The 24,067-nt window shown below is 38.4% G+C and overlaps 1 protein-coding gene across 1 annotated transcript in view; it reads right to left on the bottom strand.

Moving 5' to 3' along the window:
* Window positions 1-24,067, bottom strand: part of LOC125107624 (ankyrin repeat domain-containing protein 26-like) — a 129,189-nt gene that overhangs the window by 18,239 nt on the left and 86,883 nt on the right. The window contains exons 28-29 of the mRNA XM_047742906.1: window positions 22,394-22,546; window positions 14,042-14,194 (exon numbers count right to left, since the gene is read on the bottom strand). Coding sequence (XP_047598862.1) covers window positions 14,042-14,194; window positions 22,394-22,546 — 306 coding nt within the window. The remainder of the gene's footprint in view (window positions 1-14,041; window positions 14,195-22,393; window positions 22,547-24,067) is intronic.

Raw genomic sequence — 24,067 nt, 5'->3', positions numbered from 1 at the left:
TGGATCAAAAAAAAAAAACCTCTTTAACTCGACAGTGTTACAATCCTTTGTTACTTCCCACAAAAAAAGAGAATATACTAAGCAATGAAAACAACCAAAAAACTTGCTGGAGTTTCAGTGATGCTGAGTTGGGAAGAACTCCTTTCCTTTAGATATGACTGGAAAGACAAGTGGATGTGGTGGTTTTATAAATCGACACTTCTCCCATGACAATCCCTCCCCTTCATATGTGCTGGCCTTAGTAACTGGTTCCTAGTGAACAGAAGAATATGGCAGAGCTGCTGAGTGATTTTTAAGGCGAGGTTAGAAAATGTGATATAGCTCCCATCTGACTTTCTTCTTCTAGGAAACATCACCCTTAGATTCCAGCTGTTGTGGGAAAGCCCAGGCTACCTAGTGAGTCTTCATGCAAATATTCCAGCTGAGACTGCCCTAGCTAACATCCTAGCCGAAAGCCAGCCTCAACAGCCAAACATGTGCATGAACAAGGTTTTAGATGATTCTAGTTCCCAGCTTCCAGTCATCCCAGGTGATGCCAAATGAAGAAGAAATGAGTTGGCCTTACTCAGCCCTGTCCAAAGATTTGTGAACAAGATAATGCTGTTTTGAGCCACTAGGTTTTGAGATGGTTTATTATACAGCAGTAAATAACTGGCACAGATACTGATATTAAAATGCGGTGCTGCCATTAGAAAAGAAAACCAAAAAACTAAAACTAAACCTTCTTTGAACCAGGAGGTGGGTGGAACCTGAAAGAATCATAAGAGTGAGAAGTAGAGTAAGAATGAAAACCAAAAGGGCTTCCAAGAGACTGTTAGTGGAAACCTGAGGGCCCTTGAAGAGGCTTACAGCAAAGGTTTCTAGACGAGTGAAGAAAATGACACTAGAGGGAAAAGGAACTCGTTGCCACAAACCATGTGAAAGTAAAACTGGTAGGAGAGATAAGCTAAAGAAAGACTATTCAATATGGGGGCGCCTGGGTGGCTCAGTGGGTTAAAGCCTCTGCTTTTGGCTTAGGTCATGATCCCAGGGTCCTGGGATCGAGCCCCATGTCAGGCTTTCTGCTCAGCAGGGAGCCTGCTTCCCCCTCTCTCTCTCTGCCTGTCTCTCTGCCTACTTGTGATCTCTCTCTGTCAAATAAATAAATAAAATCTTTAAAAAAAAAAAGACTATTCAATATGAAGGAACCAGGACTTACTGGGTTCATCTCTCTGTTCCTCAATTACAGCCTCTCCACATGCTGTATTGTCAAATAACGCTAAAATAAAGAAATGGCTTCTGGGTTAAAAGCGAATCCAGGAAGACATGGCCTATGGATGAAGCCAAAACTATAAACCCTTTATTAAGACTTGAAAAGGACTTAAGGTGTGCCTCAAATTTCTTTAAGGATCTTAAGAGTGTGAGAATTTGAAAGGCATTGTCAAATGAGAGCTGCACAGGAAACCTGAGGTGAAATCTTATCTCAAAAAGACCCGGGAGAATGGCTTTTCTAATGGCATGAAATCCAATCGTATTCACGGGAAACTCAAAAAACTAAGAGAATTATAGTAGCAAAAACAGTTTGTGAGCTTCGACTAAAAGAGACCAAGATAGTACAAACTAAAAATAGGCCTTTGAGTCTTAGAAGTCCCACCAGGAGGAAGCAGGCTGAAAAAGCAGCTACAAACACAGGTCATTCCTTATGAAAAGGACAGAACCAAGAGCTCAAAGAGTAAAACAAACAGCCATGGAGAAGCATTCCCATGGTTAGGACTAAGTCCTCACTGAAGAACTGACAGCATGCTTCAGAGTGTGTTTCAAAACTGCTATGGACTAGTGTGCCTCCCATCTTCTTTCAATGGGAGAGTCTTAGGAGGTTACCAGAGTGTTCCATTTTGAGTGGTAGAGAACTGTCTTCCTTCATTCCCAAGTGTTCAGATGGAGAGGACTTGCACTCAAGGGACCACACTTCAGGCACCTTATCCCTGCTGTACCTGATTAAGATGGTAAGATCTTGGACTAAGCCCAAACCCAATGCCAGGAGAACTGAGATTTGTGGGAGGTATGGGGGGGAGGTGAGTGTATTTTTCATGTGGGAGGAATACAAAAAATTGTGGCCGGTGGGTAAATCATGCTGCTTTTTAAATGTGTCCATAGGTTTTTAAATATTCATTCCATTAAAAAAAAAAAAAGACCATGGGCCTACCTTCGTGACTTTCTCCTAACAGAATATGGTGAATGTGATGCTCTGCGTATTCCAAGGCCAGGTTACAAAAGACAACAGAGCTTCTGCCTTGCTCTGCAGCCTAGGCAGCTTTTTTGGATTGGAATTTAGCCCCCCATCTTGTAAGAAAGTTCAGGCCACAAGGAGTCTAGTGTGCCAGTGTCAGTGTTTCGCTGCCTGCCCCAGCTATAGTCCTAGGCAATAGCCACATCAACACCACCGGATGTGAGTGAACAAATCTTCAAACAGTTCCAGCCCCAAGCCTTTCAGCTGCCCCACCTGAAGCTAGGGGAAGAGAACAAGCTGTCCTGGCCACACTTTTCCTAACAGTAGATTTGTGAACAAAATAAATGTTATTTATTTAAGCCACTAAGCTTTGGGGAGTTTGTTAAGAAAAAACAGACAGAAAAATGGATGACAAAAAGAGTTAATAAGATACATAATTTATATAGTAGAAATTGGTCTCCATTAAAGTGGGAAGTAAAAAAGGTTAAGATTAATTTTTTTTTATTTTAAAAAATTTATTCATTTGGGAGAGATACAGGGAGACAGAGCACAAGCAGGCAGAGAGGCAGAGGAGAGGGAGAAGCAGACTCCCTGCTGAGCTGGGAGCCTGACATGGGACTCGAACCCAGGACCTGGAGATCATGACCTGAGCCGAAGGCAGACACTTAACCATCTGAGCCACCCAGGTGCCCCTAAGATTAATTTAATAATGACAAACAGTGCTAATGAGAAGAAGCCCATAACTAGAAGCAAGACCTAAGAAGTTTTTCTTTCTGTTTTCCCCCATTTAGGATGTCATTACCTGTGCATTTTTTATATATGACCTTTATTATGCTGAAGTATATTCCTTCTAAACCTACTTTTTGAGGGTTTTTATCATGAATGGATTTTTTACTCTTTTATCATGAATGGATGTTGCACTTTGTCAAATGCTTTTTTCAAAAGATTTTATTTATTTATTTGACAGACAGAGATCACAAGTAGACAGAGAGGCAGGCAGAGAGGGGGGGGGGGGAAGCAGGCTCCCCGCCGAGCAGGAAGCTTGATGCAGGGCTAGATCCCAGGACGCCAGAATCATGACCTGAGCCGAAGGCAGAAGATTTAACCCACTGAGCCACCCAGGTGCCCCTCAAATGCTTTTTCTACATCTTTTGAAATGATCAGAAGATTCTTCTCCTTTTATTAATTTGGTGTATCACAATGATTGATTTGCAGATATTAAAACACCCCCATAACCTAGGAATAAATCCCATTTGATCGTGGTGATGATTTTTTTAATGTATTGTTGGATTCAGTTTGCGAGTATTTTGTGGAGGATTTTTGCATCCATGTTCACCAAAAATACTGGCTTAGAGTTCTTTTTGTGGCATCTTTGTCTCGTTTTGGTATCAGGGTAATACTGGCCTCATAGAATGAATTTGGAGTTTTTCCTTCCTTTTCTGTTTTTTGGAACAGTTTGAGAATAGGTACTAACTCTTCCTTTAAATGCTCAGTAGAATTTGCCTCTGGTCCTGGACTTGTGTTTGTTCATAGTTTTTGGATTAATGATTCCATTTCTTTGCTGGTTTTCAATCTGTTCAAATTTTCTATTCTTGTTTCAGTTCTGGTAATTTATATGTTTCTATGAATTTATCCATTTCTTCTACATCGTCCAAATTGTTGGCATATAGTTGTTCATAATATTCTTTTATAATTGTCTGCATTTCTGTGGTGTTGATTGTTACTTCTCCTCTCTCATCTGTGATTTTATTTGGGTTCTTTTTCTCTTCTTTCTGATAACTCTGGCTAAAGCCTTATCGGTTTTATTAATTTTTTCAAAGAACCAGCTCCTGGTTTCATTGATCTCTCCTATTTTTGTCTTTTTAAAGTTTCTACAGTGTTTACTTCTGCTCTAATTTTAAAAAAAAAACTTATTTGAGAGAGAGAGAAAGTGGGGAGAGGGTCAAATGGAGAGGGAATGAGAGAATCCTCAAGTAGACTCCCCGCTGAGCACAGAGCCAGAAGCAGGGCTCAATCCCAGGACTCTGAGATCATGACCTGAGCTGAAATCAAGAGTCTGCTGCTTAACCAACTGAGCTAAGTACTACTACTACTGCTCTGATTTTTATTATCTCCTTCCTTCTGCTGACTTTAGGCTTCATTTGTTGTTCTTTTTCTAGCTTCTTTAGGTGAAGATTAGGTTGTTGTAGATTCTTCTTATTTCTTGAGGTAGGCCTGTATTGCTATATACTTCCCTCTTAGAACCATATTTACTGTATCTCAAAAGTTTGGGCAATTGTGTTTTCATTTTCATTTGCTTCCATGTTTTTTTTTTTTAATTTATTCTTTTATTTCCTCGTTGGTCCATTCATTGTTTAGTAGAATGTTACTTAACCAACATGTATTTGTAGTCTTTCAGATTGTTTCCTGTGGCTGACTTCTAATTTAATAGTATTGTGATCAGAAAAGGTGCATGGTATGACTTCAACTTTCTTGTATTTATGAAGACCGGTTCTGTGGGTATTATGGAGGGCACGTATTGCATGGAGCACTGGGTGTGGTGCATAAACAATGAATTTTTGGAACACTGAAAAAAAATTAAATTAAATTTAAAAAAAAAAAGACTTGTTTTGTGGCCTAATATGTGATCTATTCTACAGAATGTTCCAGAATGTGTATTCTGTTGTTTAAGGATGGAATATTTTGAATATATCTCCTTAGTCCATCTAGTCCAGTGCATCATATAAAGCCACTGTTTCTTTTTTGACTTTCTGATCTGTCCATTGATGTAAGTGGTGTGTTAAATTACCCAACCATTGATTATTTCTGTTCCTAAAATATCCGAATTGTACATTGTCTTCATGGATACTTTTGCAATTAGGCATAAAAGAAATGAATTTCATTTAAAACATATATAATAAAATTAAAGGACCCTATTATTATTGTATTATTATCAATTAGTTCTTTTATGTTGGTCATTAATTGTTTTATGTACTAGGGTGATCCCATATTGGGTGCATAAATATTTACAATAGATAGTTCTTCTTCCTGTCAGACTGTCTTCTTCATTATGATATAGTGCTCTCGTCTCTTACTACAGTCGTTCTTTTAGACTCTATTTTGTCCAATATGAGTATTACTATTCTAGCTTTCTTTTTATATCCATTTGCAGGATACATGTTTTTTCCATCCCCTGACTTCCAATCTGCAGGTGTCCTTATGACAAAAATAAAACTCTTGCAAGTAGTTTATACATGGGTCTTGTTTTTTCTTCTTCTTCTTTTTTTTAATCCACTCTGACATCCTATGTCTTTTGATTGGAGCACTTACCCCATTTATACCCAAAGTAATTATTGATAGATATGTATTTGTCATTTTACTACTTGCTTTGTGGTTGTTTCTGGAGATTTTCTCTGATCATTTTTTGTGTATTCGATGTTTTACTGGTTTTTGTTAGTGATATATTTGGATTTCTTTCTCCTCTTTGAGTGTTTATCAGTGGTTTTGTTTTCTTTTTGGAGAGGGCACAAGTGGAGTGGGAAGAGGGAAAGAGAATCTTAAGCAGACTCCATGGCCAGAATAGAGTGCAGTGCAGGGCTCAATCTCACAACCCTGCGATTATGACCTGAGCTGAAATCAAGTCAGATGTTTAACCAACTAAGCCACACAGGCACCACTATTAGTGGTTTTTGATATATAAATTGTATATAACCTCTTCTGCATATAGCAGTCTATATTAAGCTGCTGGTCTTTAAGTTTGATCCCATTCTTTTCTCTTCTCCCCATGCTTTAGGTAAAGTATTATATTTTATATCCTTTTTTCTTGAGTTCCTTAACTTATTTTTTATATAAATGTTCATTTTTGCTACTTTTGTGTTTCCTGCCTTTATACTGTCACATTTGGTCTCTTATTTCCACTCAAAGAGTCCCCTTTAATATTTCTTGTGGGGCTAGTTTAGTAGTCACAAACTCCTTTAGTTTTTATCTGGGAAACTATCTCTCCTATTCTGAGTAATAGGCTTGCTGGATAGAGTATTCTTGGCTACAGATTTTTCCCATTCAACACATTGAATAGATAATACCACTCCCTTCTGGCTTGCAAAGTTTCTGCTGAAAAAGTTCCTGCTAGCCTTAAGGGGTTTCCCCTGGAAGTTACTGACTTGCTTTCCTGCTTTTAAGATGTTTTCTTTATCAGTATATTTTGCAAATTCAATTACAATAGGTCTTGGTGTTGGCCTACTATTGTTGATTTTGATAGTTTTCTGTGTCTCCTGGATCTTGATGTCTCTTGCCTTCCCTAGATTAGGGACATTTTCTGCTATCATTTCTAGAAACAAATTTTCTTATACCTTTTTTCTCTCTTCTTCTACTGGGACTCTTATAACATGAATGTTATTACATTTGATAGAGTCACTGAGTTCCCTATGTCTGGTCTCATTTTGCATCATTCTTCTTTTTCTCCCTTCTTGGGCTTCATTGCTTTCCATTACTTTGACTTCTAAGTTGTTAATTTGTTCCTCTGTTTTTTCCAGGCTGCTGTTCATTGCATTTAGGTGTGTTTCTAAACTCATTTATTCCACTATTCATCTCTGATTCTTTTTTAACTCTTTATCTCTGTTGTAAGGGTCTCACCGATGTTGTCCGTTCTTTTCTCAAGTCCAGTGAGTATCCCTATGATCACTGCTTTAAATCCTCCAACAGGCATGATATTTACATCTGCCTCACTTCAACCTCTGGATGAGTGGCTTTATCCTGTTCTTTCATTTGAGATAAATTCCTCTGTTTTCTTATTTTATCTAAGTCTCTACCAGCTTCTCTGTGTTAGAAAAGCCAGTTATGTCATCTGCTCCTGAAAGTAATGGACTTATGAAAAAAGACGTCATGTAGCGCCCAGGGTCTCGTGCTTAAGGGAGTATCTCTAGTGTGTGCAGCAAGCACTCTGCTGTTGTGTTTTAGCTACTCTATCCTTCAGCCCAGACATCTGCAGAGGCTCTCCCTCATTGCTGTGGGCATTGTTTGGTACCTGGCCTGAATGTAGCAACTTTTAAATAGGTGTAACCTGGTGTGCTTGTGAAAGGAGACCTGTCACCACCTCAACTGGAACTGAGGCCCTCCTGAATCAGGTCAGATGCGGTGTGGGCAGGGGCGTGTGCTGATGTACTGGGGGAAAGGCGTGCTATGGTGGAACTGAGGCAAGTATGATTGAGCAGGGCAGTTCCACTGGAGTGCAAGGGGATGGTGCTCGGTGTAAGCAGATTAGGCAGCCAGTGTCCGAGCTGCACTGCCTCCCACAGATGGCTCTGTGCTTCTGCTGAGGGGCACTGGAGGGAAATGGTACCAGCTGGTTCCTTTATTCCTAGAGAGGGGTCTCTGTGAACACTGCCTCTCAGGGAAACGCTCTGAAAAGAGTGAGTAATTTCCCTACTGTATGCCCCAGACACCGTTCAGATCACTGTTTCCATGCTGTATGCTCCCGGGTTGTTTGCCTGCCTTTTCTCCAAGAGCAGCACAGTGCACTGCAAGCTCTATCCCAGCCAAGCCCAGTGACCTTTAGAATTCCAGGTTTTAAGCCCCCCTAGTTATAAGAACTCATGCAATTAAGCTCCTCTCACTTTCCAGTGTAGCCAGTGGCTACAGGGAAACGTTCTCTTTGCACAGTCCCGTGTCTCGCTCCTGCCCTTCTCCATGACCACGACTCCCTCTCCTCTGCAGCAGCCAGGATCTGTTTCTCTCCTAAACCACATCTCTGTACTTCCGACCTTCTTTGGTGTGGCCTCTTCTCTCTAATAGTGGACTTTGTTCTGTTAGTCTTCAGGGATTAGGTGAACCTAGGCTCCTCTTACTCTGCCACCATCTTCTTTCCTCTTAAGATATTTTTCTAAGTTTCCCTTCAATTACAAATTATTACAACTGGCAGGAACACCTTTTCAGATTCTCCCCTCAATTAGGGGAAAACAAAAACTCGCAAGCAGAGAGACAATATGATTTGACGTATAAGAGCTGAAAAACTAGAAATGGTTCAATAACCAACATTTGACCTTTTACCTGATTTCCATTAACTGAAATTCTAGAAGAAATAGGCAGCTTTGAGTATTTTTTAATCAATCTAACACTCCATCTTTATTCTGCTTTCATCAGTGAGGAAATAAAGAGAACATTATGGAATCATTTTTAATCTTTTCAGTAGAAAACCAAAGATACTGTCCTTTGGCATTATTTAAATTGAATATAACTTTTCCTTTATCTCACGCCAAGCTTCTTTATGTGGGGAGGTAAGTAAGACCATCTCGTCTTTATGTTGTGCCACCAAGCTTTCCCATATCATACAAACAGGCTTTGACATTTTTTTTGGAATTCGAACTGATTATCTACTATTTGTCTCTGAGAACTCCATTAAATAAAACCTGATAATTTACAGCTGTATTCTTGAAATAATGGAATAAATGTTTATTCCATTAATTTCACGTTGAGCTATTAAAGTACATATCTTTCTATTTAAACTAAAAGAAGACGGATAAAGACAACTGTGTTTTCTGAGAATGTAGGATCTGTGCCAAGAACAGGATCAACACCAGTGTTATACACAAGAACCAGGTCAAAAGAGTATCTAATTGTGAGTTGCAACTTTGGATTAGCAAGATTTCAAAACAGGAAAGCTAAAGGCCCAGAGTTCATCTTTTTCCTTCCTAGATGGTGAAATCTATGGATGAGTCTACACTTTAAAACAAGTTCATAAAACATAATGAAGTAAATAGTAGACAGCAGATCCTACACCCAAGATTTGATGGAAATGGATATGCGAGGCACTGAGTGACAGAATAAAGATATGAATGGAGAAAAGAAACAGGACTCTAGCTTTTTGAGCCTAACTTCTCATCAGATCATGGAGTCAGCAAGGCATAAGTTGGTAAACGTCTCCTTTTTAAGAAGCAAAAAATGTCTACAGGAGTAAAGTTAAGTTCTACTACAGTGTCTTATTATTATTACAAAAGTGAGTGGTAATCTGCAAGAGGACTAGGGAAGATGTCTCATAAAATTTGATTGGACAGTGACATAAGGACAGACATCTAGATCCTTGTATTAGAATTGACAATCTAAAAAGAAAAGGCTACATTATGGTGAACTGACGTACAATGAGGGAATAAAACAATTAAATGGAATAAGAATGGTCTTTTTGACCTCAACTTGAGACAGGAATCCATCAGAACCCTAGAGGAGAATATAGGCAGTAACCTCTTCGATATTAGCCACAGCAACTTCTTTCAAGATATGTCTCCAAAGGCAAAGGAAACAAAAGCGAAGATGAACTTTTGGGACTTCATCAAGATCAAAAGCAAAGGAAACAGTCAACAAAACAAAGAGGCAACCCACGGAATGCGAGAAGATATTTGCAAATGACAGTACAGACAGAAGGTTGATATCCAGAATCTATAAAGAACTCCTCAAACTCAACACACACAAAACAGACAATCATATAAAAAAAAAAATGGGCAGAAGATATGAACAGACACTTCTCCAATGAAGACATACAAATGGCTATCAGACATATGAAAAAATGTTCATCATCACTAGCCATCAGGGAGATTCAAATTAAAACCACATTGAGATACCACCTTACACCAGTTAGAATGGCCAAAATTAGCAAGACGGGAAACAACATGTGTTGGAGAGGATGTGGAGAAAGGGGAACCCTCTTACGCGGTTGGTGGGAATGAGGTTGGTGCAGCCACTTTGGAGAACAGTGTGGAGATTCCTCAAGAAATCAAAAGTAGAGCTTCCCTATGACCCTGCAATTGCACTGCTGGGTATTTACCCCAAAGATACAGATGTAGTGGAAAGAAGGGCCATCTGTACCCCAATGTTTATAGCAGCAATGGCCACGGTCGCCAAACAGTGGAAAGAACCAAGATGCCCTGCAACGGACGCATGGATAAGGAAGATGTGGTCCATATACACTATGGAGTATTATGCCTCTATCAGAAAGGATGAATACCCAACTTTTGTAGCAACATGGACGGGACTGGAAGAGATTGTGCTGAGTGAAATAAGTCAAGCAGAGAGAGTCAATTATCATATGGTTTCCCTTATTTGTGGAGCATAACAAATAGCATGGAGGACAAGGGGAGTTAGAGAGGAGAAGGGAGTGGAGGGAAATTGGAAGGGGACGTGAACCACGAGAGACTATGGACCCTGAAAAACAATCTGAGGGTTTTGAAGGGGCGCGGGGTGGGAGGTTGGGGGAACCAGGTGGTGGGTAGTAGAGAGGGCACGGATTGCATGGACCACTGGCTGTGGTGCAAAAACAATGAATACTGTTACACTGAAAAAAATAAATAAAAAAAAAAAAATAGAGGTGAAAATTAAAAAAAAAAAAAAAAGAAACTCTATATACGTCTTGCAACTTTCCTGTATATCTGAATCTATTCTAAAATAAACATTTAAAAAATAAAAAAAATTTAAAAAAGAATAGTCTTTTTAACAAATGGTACTAGGACAAATGGATATCCACATGCAAAGTAATAAAATTAGCACTCTACCTCATAACATATATACAAAATGAACTCAAAACCTAAGAGCTAAAACGATAAAACTCACAGAAAAAAACATAGGTGTATCATTTGTGACTGGATTTGGCAACAGTTTCTTAGATATGACACCAAGAGACAAAAAAAGATTAAGTATATTTCATCAAAATTAAAAACGTCTTTGCTTCAAAGGTCACCATCAATAAAGTGAAAAGAAAACCTACTGAATAAGAGAAAAGATTTGAAAATCTTATATCTGATAAGGGATCTGTATTTAGGAGACACAAATAACTCTTACAATAATGAAAAGACAATAAAGAAATGGGCAAAATAATTGATTCAGTCTCTAAGGAAGATATAGAAATGGATAATAACACACATAAAGAGATGAGATGCTCAACATAATTAAGTTTTTGTGGGTTTTTTTTTTTTAACATTTTATTTGTTTATTTGACAGACAGAACACAAGCAGGGGGAGCTGCAGAGGGAGAGGGAGAAGCAGGCCCTCTGCTGAGCAGGGAGCAGGGCAATTCCAGACTTCAAGCTCTATGACAAAGCTGTCATCATCAAGACAGTGTAGTACTGGCACAAAAACAGACACATAGATCAATGAAACAGAATAGAGAGCCCAGAAATGGACCCTCAAGTCTATGGTCAGCTAAGCTTCGACAAAGCAGGAAAGAATGTCCAATGGAAAAAAGACAGTCTCTTCAACAAATGGTGCTGGGAAAATCGAACAGCCACAAGCAGAAGAATGAAACTGGACCATCTTCTTATACCACACACAAAAACAGACTCCAAATGGATGAAAGACCTCCATGTGAGACAGGAATCCATCGTAATCCTTGAGGAGAACAGAGACGGAAACCTCTTTGACCTCAGCCGCAGCAACTTCTTCCTAGAAATATCCCCAAAAGGGAGGGGAGAGAGGGCAAAAATGAACTACTGGGACTTCATCAAGAGCAAAAGCTTTTGCACAGCAAAGGAAATAGTCAACACAACCAAAAGGCAACTGACAGAATGGGAGAAGATACTTGCAAATGACATATCAGATAAAGGGCTAGTATCCAAAATCTATAAAGATCTTATCATACTCAACACCCAAAGAACAAATAATCCAGTCAGGAAATGGGCAGAGGACATGAACAGACATTTCTGCAAAGACGACACCCAAATGGCCAACAGACAGATGAAAAAGTGCTCAACATCACCTGGCATCAAGGAAATACAAATCAAAACTACACTGAGATACCATCTGACACTAGTCAGAACGGCTAAAATTAACAAGTCAGGAAACATCAGGCGTTGGCAAGGATGCGAAGAAAGGGGAACCCTCCGACACTGTTGGTGGGAATGTAAGCTGGTGCAGCCACTCTGGAAAACAGCATGGAGGTCCCTCAAGAAATTGAAAATAGAGCTACGCTGTGACCCAGCAGCAACACTACTGAGTATTTACCCTAAAGATACGAATGTAGGTATCCGAAGGGGCATGTGCATCCAAATGTTTATAGCAGCAATGTCCACAATAGCCAAATGATGGAAAGAACCTAGATGTGCATCAACAGATGAATGGATAAAGAAGATGTGGTATATACACACAATGGACTACTATGCGGCCATCAAAGGAAATGAAATCTTGCCATTTGCAATGACGTGGATGGAACTAGAGGGAGGGTATTATGCTGAGCGAAATAAGTCAATCAGGGGAAGACAATTATGATATGAGCTCTCTGGTACGAGGAATTTCAGAGGCAACATGGGGGGTTTGGGGAGTAGGAAAGGAAAAAAATGAAACAAGATGGGACCGGGGAGGGAGACAAACTCTTAATCTCTGGAAACAAACTGAGGGTTGCTGGAGGAGAGGGAGGTGCAAGGGATGGGGTGGCCGGGTGCTGAACACTGGGGAGAGTATATGCTATGCTGAATGTTGTGAATTGTGTAAGACAGATGAATCACAGACCTGTACCCCTGAAACAAATAATACATTATATGTTAATTCTTAAAAAAGACTGAGAGATGGTGAAATCAACCCAGTTAACTGACAGGATAAAATGTGATGGCAGGGAAATAAAAAGAGATGTCCAGACAATGACTAAATGCATGTTCACAGCAGCATCATTAATGGCCAAAAAGTGGAAACAACCCGAAGGTGCATCCAATGATGAATGAACAAGGGTTTTAGCCCACAATGGAGTACAGTTTGATAATAAGGAATGAAGCACTGATACATGCTATGACACAGATGAACCCCAAAAACATTAAGCGAAGGAAGCTAGTCACAAAGGACCACACACTGTGTGATTCCCTGTATATGAAATATTCAGAATGGGCAACTCTAGAGAGGCAGGAAGTAGACTGGTGGTTGCCTGAGCCTGGGGGCAAGGATTAAGGGTTTCTTTTCAGGGTAATTAAAACGTTCTACTTGATGGCAGTAATGGTTGCACAACTCTATCAATATACCCAAACATTGAACTACACATATTAAATGGGTGAATTGTATGGAATGTGCATTCCATCTCAATAAAGCTTTAAAAAAAATCCAATGGCAAGACCTAGATAATTTTCTTAATTCTCTCTTTTGGGTGTATATAGTATGCATGATCTAAATATTTCTGTGCATTTATTATATATTGAAAAGGAAAAGAAAATGAAGGAAATGCCTAAGTCCAACTGGTTTGTGAAATCACTCTTCTGTACAAGTTATCCTGAAATCAGTACAGATTCTGTATCCATTCAAAAAAGTGAAGATGAGAAAGAAGACAATTTTCTGAAACAATCTATTAAACATTATCTTCTGCTTTTACACGGCTTAGCTCATGATGGTAACAGAGATAGCATTAAAAAAACATTATTTAGCGCACCTGGGTGGCTCAGTTGGTTAAGCATCCAACTCAGGATTTTATCTCAGGTCATGATCTTATGGGTCATGGAATCAAGCCAGCATGGGGGGGGGCTCTGTGCTGGTCAGGCGTCTGCTTGAAATTCTCTCCGTCTCCCTCTGCCTCTCCGACCGCCCCCACCACAAATACATAAATAAGTCTTTTAAAAAAATTATTTAGTAGGGAAAAAGTCCCAATTTCTGTGAGGAATGATGTGTAAGTTTCAACTTTCCTAAGGGTAACTACTATAAGAAAAAAATGTATAACACAAATAACAGAATCAAAGTCAAAGTTTAAGAAATAAGTACATTGTGAAGATACTAAAATTATACTAAATTAATTATAATGAAAATACAGAAGGAAGTGGTCCATGGAAATAAGCATCCTAAAACACTTCATATTATTTAACCAACTACAGATTAACTTGACATGTTACATTGCATACATACCTGATTCCTACTCTGAGCCAGTTTTTCCTTTAAGTCTTTTACCTCATCTTCTAAATTCATACGACAACGTGATGTCTCCTCCAGTGAAGCCACCGACGTAGACAGTTTTTTTAGGGTATCGGCCAGTTCTTCTTGAAGTTGTCTCACAGCTCCCTAATAAGACATTTCTGTTACTGGTTTTATAAATCATCTTACTATTAAATTATGTTAACAATATATAACTTTAACCTATGTACTTGGAAAATTTCACTACAAACATCAATTCATCTCCTTTTCCTAACATGTACACATTATGGCTGTTTAATGAATTTGGTTAAAGACACAAAAAGATGTTATCCTGCCTAGTCAGTATTATGTTACTTAGTTAATTAATTCAGCCCCACTATCCTTTCCTTGTGGGTGAATTTTCCCAAAGCTTCCCAATCTACTGAAGTCTCAAAAAGAAATGGGTATATAGGTGGGACTAACACTGGTAAATTCTACACTATGAAATGTTTTCCCTCTTTTCTATTAGAGGCTTAAATTAATGTCAGAGTTCTTCACATGTTCAATCCTCTGCTCAAATCCTTTTAATAGATAACTATCTCAGAACATAAGTGAAGTCATTCTAATGGCCTTCAAGACCCTAGATGACCTGGCTTTCACCTCTCTCCCTGACCTCCATTCCTGCTACACAAGAATCCTGCCACCCCTCATTAATCTGAAAATTAATCTGAAAATCTGAAAAATGGAGATCCAATGCCCAATTAATAAATTTCAGAGATACAATTCACTTTGCGTTGGACAAACTTATGCCCAAATGATAGTAACTGAGCTTTGAAATGAGCAAAGTATTTGTAAAATTGCTTAAAAAATTATAAATAGCAGTGGGAAGATTAAATCAAATACAGTTTTGCTAAAGCTGATCACAGTTGTCCCAAATTATGATTTAATGAAAAGTAAGGGCCTTCAAAGGATTAAAAGGTCATAGGATACATGATTTCAGACTAAAAATTCAAATTTATATAAATAAGAATAAAATTATGCCAACCTAAAATGTATATAAAGCTACTATGTATAGCTTGCATAAATGTATAAATATATAAAATATATATGTATACACACATATACATAGATTTATACTATAAATATATACTTATATATGTATAAAAAGTACTGAGATACTGTACTTTTATTCAATTCACTTGGGAAATCTCGAGCTAACTGTCAAGTTAATCCACTTAATTGAATCTCAATTTCAAATACGCATGCTTTAAAAATCCTCTATGCTTGCAGTGTTGGCTTTAAAATATATATACATATATACATGGAGAAAATATATATATACAAACACACATATATATACATACATATGTATACATATATATATACACACACACATGGAGAATATATATATATAGATAGATACACACACACACACACACACACATATGTACACACACACACGCACACACGGAGAAAAAACAATAATTTCAGAAAATAAAATATATATACATACAAATACATACACACGTGTACTTCAAAATAACTAAAGAAAATACCCCAGAACTCCTTTGTTATCCATTTCTATCTCCTTTTGTTTGCAAAGGTGACTGTTTAGAATTCCATTCTTCTTGTAATATGCTGATTTTCTGGGGGAAAGGCCTGCTGTGGTGGAACTGAGGCAAGAATGATTGAGCAGGGCAGTTCCACTGGAGTGCAAGGGGATGGTGCTCGGTGTAAGCAGATTAGGCAGCCAGTGTCCGAGCTGCACTGCCTCCCACAGATGGCTCTGTGCTTCTGCTGAGGGGCACTGGAGGGAAATGGTACCAGCTGGTTCCTTTATTCCTAGAGAGGGGTCTCTGTGAACACTGCCTCTCAGGGAAACGCTCTGAAAAGAGTGAGTAATTTCCCTACTGTATGCCCCAGACACCGTTCAGATCACTGTTTCCATGCTGTATGCTCCCGGGTTGTTTGCCTGCCTTTTCTCCAAGAGCAGCACAGTGCACTGCAAGCTCTATCCCAGCCAAGCCCAGTGACCTTTAGAATTCCAGGTTTTAAGCCCCCCTAGTTATAAGAACTCATGCAATTAAGCTCCTCTCACTTTCCAGTGTAGCCAGTGGCTACAGGGAAACGTTCTCTTTGCACAGTCCCGTGTCTCGCTCCTGCCCTTCTCCATGACCACGACTCCCTCTCCTCTGCAGCAGCCAGGATCTGTTTCTCTCCTAAACCACATCTCTGTACTTCCGACCTTCTTTGGTGTGGCCTCTTCTCTCTAATAGTGGACTTTGTTCTGTTAGTCTTCAGGGATTAGGTGAACCTAGGCTCCTCTTACTCTGCCACCATCTTCTTTCCTCTTAAGATATTTTTCTAAGTTTCCCTTCAATTACAAATTATTACAACTGGCAGGAACACCTTTTCAGATTCTCCCCTCAATTAGGGGAAAACAAAAACTCGCAAGCAGAGAGACAATATGATTTGACGTATAAGAGCTGAAAAACTAGAAATGGTTCAATAACCAACATTTGACCTTTTACCTGATTTCCATTAACTGAAATTCTAGAAGAAATAGGCAGCTTTGAGTATTTTTTAATCAATCTAACACTCCATCTTTATTCTGCTTTCATCAGTGAGGAAATAAAGAGAACATTATGGAATCATTTTTAATCTTTTCAGTAGAAAACCAAAGATACTGTCCTTTGGCATTATTTAAATTGAATATAACTTTTCCTTTATCTCACGCCAAGCTTCTTTATGTGGGGAGGTAAGTAAGACCATCTCGTCTTTATGTTGTGCCACCAAGCTTTCCCATATCATACAAACAGGCTTTGACATTTTTTTTGGAATTCGAACTGATTATCTACTATTTGTCTCTGAGAACTCCATTAAATAAAACCTGATAATTTACAGCTGTATTCTTGAAATAATGGAATAAATGTTTATTCCATTAATTTCACGTTGAGCTATTAAAGTACATATCTTTCTATTTAAACTAAAAGAAGACGGATAAAGACAACTGTGTTTTCTGAGAATGTAGGATCTGTGCCAAGAACAGGATCAACACCAGTGTTATACACAAGAACCAGGTCAAAAGAGTATCTAATTGTGAGTTGCAACTTTGGATTAGCAAGATTTCAAAACAGGAAAGCTAAAGGCCCAGAGTTCATCTTTTTCCTTCCTAGATGGTGAAATCTATGGATGAGTCTACACTTTAAAACAAGTTCATAAAACATAATGAAGTAAATAGTAGACAGCAGATCCTACACCCAAGATTTGATGGAAATGGATATGCGAGGCACTGAGTGACAGAATAAAGATATGAATGGAGAAAAGAAACAGGACTCTAGCTTTTTGAGCCTAACTTCTCATCAGATCATGGAGTCAGCAAGGCATAAGTTGGTAAACGTCTCCTTTTTAAGAAGCAAAAAATGTCTACAGGAGTAAAGTTAAGTTCTACTACAGTGTCTTATTATTATTACAAAAGTGAGTGGTAATCTGCAAGAGGACTAGGGAAGATGTCTCATAAAATTTGATTGGACAGTGACATAAGGACAGACATCTAGATCCTTGTATTAGAATTGACAATCTAAAAAGAAAAGGCTACATTATGGTGAACTGACGTACAATGAGGGAATAAAACAATTAAATGGAATAAGAATGGTCTTTTTGACCTCAACTTGAGACAGGAATCCATCAGAACCCTAGAGGAGAATATAGGCAGTAACCTCTTCGATATTAGCCACAGCAACTTCTTTCAAGATATGTCTCCAAAGGCAAAGGAAACAAAAGCGAAGATGAACTTTTGGGACTTCATCAAGATCAAAAGCAAAGGAAACAGTCAACAAAACAAAGAGGCAACCCACGGAATGCGAGAAGATATTTGCAAATGACAGTACAGACAGAAGGTTGATATCCAGAATCTATAAAGAACTCCTCAAACTCAACACACACAAAACAGACAATCATATAAAAAAAAAAAAATGGGCAGAAGATATGAACAGACACTTCTCCAATGAAGACATACAAATGGCTATCAGACACATGAAAAAATGTTCATCATCACTAGCCATCAGGGAGATTCAAATTAAAACCACATTGAGATACCACCTTACACCAGTTAGAATGGCCAAAATTAGCAAGACGGGAAACAACATGTGTTGGAGAGGATGTGGAGAAAGGGGAACCCTCTTACGCGGTTGGTGGGAATGAGGTTGGTGCAGCCACTTTGGAGAACAGTGTGGAGATTCCTCAAGAAATCAAAAGTAGAGCTTCCCTATGACCCTGCAATTGCACTGCTGGGTATTTACCCCAAAGATACAGATGTAGTGAAAAGAAGGGCCATCTGTACCCCAATGTTTATAGCAGCAATGGCCACGGTCGCCAAACAGTGGAAAGAACCAAGATGCCCTGCAACGGACGCATGGATAAGGAAGATGTGGTCCATATACACTATGGAGTATTATGCCTCTATCAGAAAGGATGAATACCCAACTTTTGTAGCAACATGGACGGGACTGGAAGAGATTGTGCTGAGTGAAATAAGTCAAGCAGAGAGAGTCAATTATCATATGGTTTCCCTTATTTGTGGAGCATAACAAATAGCATGGAGGACAAGGGGAGTTAGAGAGGAGAAGGGAGTGGAGGGAAATTGGAAGGGGACGTGAACCACGAGAGACTATGGACCCTGAAAAACAATCTGAGGGTTTTGAAGGGGCGCGGGGTGGGAGGTTGGGGGAACCAGGTGGTGGGTAGTAGAGAGGGCACGGATTGCATGGACCACTGGCTGTGGTGCAAAAACAATGAATACTGTTACACTGAAAAAAATAAATAAAAAAAAAAAAAATAGAGGTGAAAATTAAAAAAAAAAAAAAAAGAAACTCTATATACGTCTTGCAACTTTCCTGTATATCTGAATCTATTCTAAAATAAACATTTAAAAAATAAAAAAAATTTAAAAAAGAATAGTCTTTTTAACAAATGGTACTAGGACAAATGGATATCCACATGCAAAGTAATAAAATTAGCACTCTACCTCATAACATATATACAAAATGAACTCAAAACCTAAGAGCTAAAACGATAAAACTCACAGAAAAAAACATAGGTGTATCATTTGTGACTGGATTTGGCAACAGTTTCTTAGATATGACACCAAGAGACAAAAAAAGATTAAGTATATTTCATCAAAATTAAAAACATCTTTGCTTCAAAGGTCACCATCAATAAAGTGAAAAGAAAACCTACTGAATAAGAGAAAAGATTTGAAAATCTTATATCTGATAAGGGATCTGTATTTAGGAGACACAAATAACTCTTACAATAATGAAAAGACAATAAAGAAATGGGCAAAATAATTGATTCAGTCTCTAAGGAAGATATAGAAATGGATAATAACACACATAAAGAGATGAGATGCTCAACATAATTAAGTTTTTGTGGGTTTTTTTTTTTAACATTTTATTTGTTTATTTGACAGACAGAACACAAGCAGGGGGATCTGCAGAGGGAGAGGGAGAAGCAGGCCCTCTGCTGAGCAGGGAGCCTAATGCAGGGCTTGATGCCGGAGGCATCACAATTCCAGACTTCAAGCTCTATGACAAAGCTGTCATCATCAAGACAGTGTAGTACTGGCACAAAAACAGACACATAGATCAATGAAACAGAATAGAGAGCCCAGAAATGGACCCTCAAGTCTATGGTCAGCTAATCTTCGACAAAGCAGGAAAGAATGTCCAATGGAAAAAAGACAGTCTCTTCAACAAATGGTGCTGGGAAAATCGAACAGCCACAAGCAGAAGAATGAAACTGGACCATCTTCTTATACCACACACAAAAACAGACTCCAAATGGATGAAAGACCTCCATGTGAGACAGGAATCCATCGTAATCCTTGAGGAGAACAGAGACGGAAACCTCTTTGACCTCAGCCGCAGCAACTTCTTCCTAGAAATATCCCCAAAAGGGAGGGGAGAGAGGGCAAAAATGAACTACTGGGACTTCATCAAGAGCAAAAGCTTTTGCACAGCAAAGGAAATAGTCAACACAACCAAAAGGCAACTGACAGAATGGGAGAAGATACTTGCAAATGACATATCAGATAAAGGGCTAGTATCCAAAATCTATAAAGATCTTATCATACTCAACACCCAAAGAACAAATAATCCAGTCAGGAAATGGGCAGAGGACATGAACAGACATTTCTGCAAAGACGACACCCAAATGGCCAACAGACAGATGAAAAAGTGCTCAACATCACCTGGCATCAAGGAAATACAAATCAAAACTACACTGAGATACCATCTGACACTAGTCAGAACGGCTAAAATTAACAAGTCAGGAAACATCAGGCGTTGGCAAGGATGCGAAGAAAGGGGAACCCTCCGACACTGTTGGTGGGAATGTAAGCTGGTGCAGCCACTCTGGAAAACAGCATGGAGGTCCCTCAAGAAATTGAAAATAGAGCTACGCTGTGACCCAGCAGCAACACTACTGAGTATTTACCCTAAAGATACGAATGTAGGTATCCGAAGGGGCATGTGCATCCAAATGTTTATAGCAGCAATGTCCACAATAGCCAAATGATGGAAAGAACCTAGATGTGCATCAACAGATGAATGGATAAAGAAGATGTGGTATATACACACAATGGACTACTATGCGGCCATCAAAGGAAATGAAATCTTGCCATTTGCAATGACGTGGATGGAACTAGAGGGAGGGTATTATGCTGAGCGAAATAAGTCAATCAGGGGAAGACAATTATGATATGAGCTCTCTGGTACGAGGAATTTCAGAGGCAACATGGGGGGTTTGGGGAGTAGGAAAGGAAAAAAATGAAACAAGATGGGACCGGGGAGGGAGACAAACTCTTAATCTCTGGAAACAAACTGAGGGTTGCTGGAGGAGAGGGAGGTGCAAGGGATGGGGTGGCCGGGTGCTGAACACTGGGGAGAGTATATGCTATGCTGAATGTTGTGAATTGTGTAAGACAGATGAATCACAGACCTGTACCCCTGAAACAAATAATACATTATATGTTAATTCTTAAAAAAGACTGAGAGATGGTGAAATCAACCCAGTTAACTGACAGGATAAAATGTGATGGCAGGGAAATAAAAAGAGATGTCCAGACAATGACTAAATGCATGTTCACAGCAGCATCATTAATGGCCAAAAAGTGGAAACAACCCGAAGGTGCATCCAATGATGAATGAACAAGGGTTTTAGCCCACAATGGAGTACAGTTTGATAATAAGGAATGAAGCACTGATACATGCTATGACACAGATGAACCCCAAAAACATTAAGCGAAGGAAGCTAGTCACAAAGGACCACACACTGTGTGATTCCCTGTATATGAAATATTCAGAATGGGCAACTCTAGAGAGGCAGGAAGTAGACTGGTGGTTGCCTGAGCCTGGGGGCAAGGATTAAGGGTTTCTTTTCAGGGTAATTAAAACGTTCTACTTGATGGCAGTAATGGTTGCACAACTCTATCAATATACCCAAACATTGAACTACACATATTAAATGGGTGAATTGTATGGAATGTGCATTCCATCTCAATAAAGCTTTAAAAAAAATCCAATGGCAAGACCTAGATAATTTTCTTAATTCTCTCTTTTGGGTGTATATAGTATGCATGATCTAAATATTTCTGTGCATTTATTATATATTGAAAAGGAAAAGAAAATGAAGGAAATGCCTAAGTCCAACTGGTTTGTGAAATCACTCTTCTGTACAAGTTATCCTGAAATCAGTACAGATTCTGTATCCATTCAAAAAAGTGAAGATGAGAAAGAAGACAATTTTCTGAAACAATCTATTAAACATTATCTTCTGCTTTTACACGGCTTAGCTCATGATGGTAACAGAGATAGCATTAAAAAAACATTATTTAGCGCACCTGGGTGGCTCAGTTGGTTAAGCATCCAACTCAGGATTTTATCTCAGGTCATGATCTTATGGGTCATGGAATCAAGCCAGCATGGGGGGGGGCTCTGTGCTGGTCAGGCGTCTGCTTGAAATTCTCTCCGTCTCCCTCTGCCTCTCCGACCGCCCCCACCACAAATACATAAATAAGTCTTTTAAAAAAATTATTTAGTAGGGAAAAAGTCCCAATTTCTGTGAGGAATGATGTGTAAGTTTCAACTTTCCTAAGGGTAACTACTATAAGAAAAAAATGTATAACACAAATAACAGAATCAAAGTCAAAGTTTAAGAAATAAGTACATTGTGAAGATACTAAAATTATACTAAATTAATTATAATGAAAATACAGAAGGAAGTGGTCCATGGAAATAAGCATCCTAAAACACTTCATATTATTTAACCAACTACAGATTAACTTGACATGTTACATTGCATACATACCTGATTCCTACTCTGAGCCAGTTTTTCCTTTAAGTCTTTTACCTCATCTTCTAAATTCATACGACAACGTGATGTCTCCTCCAGTGAAGCCACCGACGTAGACAGTTTTTTTAGGGTATCGGCCAGTTCTTCTTGAAGTTGTCTCACAGCTCCCTAATAAGACATTTCTGTTACTGGTTTTATAAATCATCTTACTATTAAATTATGTTAACAATATATAACTTTAACCTATGTACTTGGAAAATTTCACTACAAACATCAATTCATCTCCTTTTCCTAACATGTACACATTATGGCTGTTTAATGAATTTGGTTAAAGACACAAAAAGATGTTATCCTGCCTAGTCAGTATTATGTTACTTAGTTAATTAATTCAGCCCCACTATCCTTTCCTTGTGGGTGAATTTTCCCAAAGCTTCCCAATCTACTGAAGTCTCAAAAAGAAATGGGTATATAGGTGGGACTAACACTGGTAAATTCTACACTATGAAATGTTTTCCCTCTTTTCTATTAGAGGCTTAAATTAATGTCAGAGTTCTTCACATGTTCAATCCTCTGCTCAAATCCTTTTAATAGATAACTATCTCAGAACATAAGTGAAGTCATTCTAATGGCCTTCAAGACCCTAGATGACCTGGCTTTCACCTCTCTCCCTGACCTCCATTCCTGCTACACAAGAATCCTGCCACCCCTCATTAATCTGAAAATTAATCTGAAAATCTGAAAAATGGAGATCCAATGCCCAATTAATAAATTTCAGAGATACAATTCACTTTGCGTTGGACAAACTTATGCCCAAATGATAGTAACTGAGCTTTGAAATGAGCAAAGTATTTGTAAAATTGCTTAAAAAATTATAAATAGCAGTGGGAAGATTAAATCAAATACAGTTTTGCTAAAGCTCATCACAGTTGTCCCAAATTATGATTTAATGAAAAGTAAGGGCCTTCAAAGGATTAAAAGGTCATAGGATACATGATTTCAGACTAAAAATTCAAATTTATATAAATAAGAATAAAATTATGCCAACCTAAAATGTATATAAAGCTACTATGTATAGCTTGCATAAATGTATAAATATATAAAATATATATGTATACACACATATACATAGATTTATACTATAAATATATACTTATATATGTATAAAAAGTACTGAGATACTGTACTTTTATTCAATTCACTTGGGAAATCTCGAGCTAACTGTCAAGTTAATCCACTTAATTGAATCTCAATTTCAAATACGCATGCTTTAAAAATCCTCTATGCTTGCAGTGTTGGCTTTAAAATATATATACATATATACATGGAGAAAATATATATATACAAACACACATATATATACATACATATGTATACATATATATATACACACACACATGGAGAATATATATATATAGATACACACACACACACACACACACACATATGTACACACACACACGCACACACGGAGAAAAAACAATAATTTCAGAAAATAAAATATATATACATACAAATACATACACACGTGTACTTCAAAATAACTAAAGAAAATACCCCAGAACTCCTTTGTTATCCATTTCTATCTCCTTTTGTTTGCAAAGGTGACTGTTTAGAATTCCATTCTTCTTGTAATATGCTGATTTTCTGGGGGAAAGGCCTGCTGTGGTGGAACTGAGGCAAGAATGATTG

The sequence above is a fragment of the Lutra lutra genome, chromosome 8 (assembly GCF_902655055.1).
Source record: "Lutra lutra chromosome 8, mLutLut1.2, whole genome shotgun sequence".
Lineage (NCBI taxonomy): Eukaryota > Metazoa > Chordata > Mammalia > Carnivora > Mustelidae > Lutra > Lutra lutra.
Note: the sequence above shows the minus strand (reverse complement) of the source record. Positions and strands in the feature narration are given on the sequence as shown.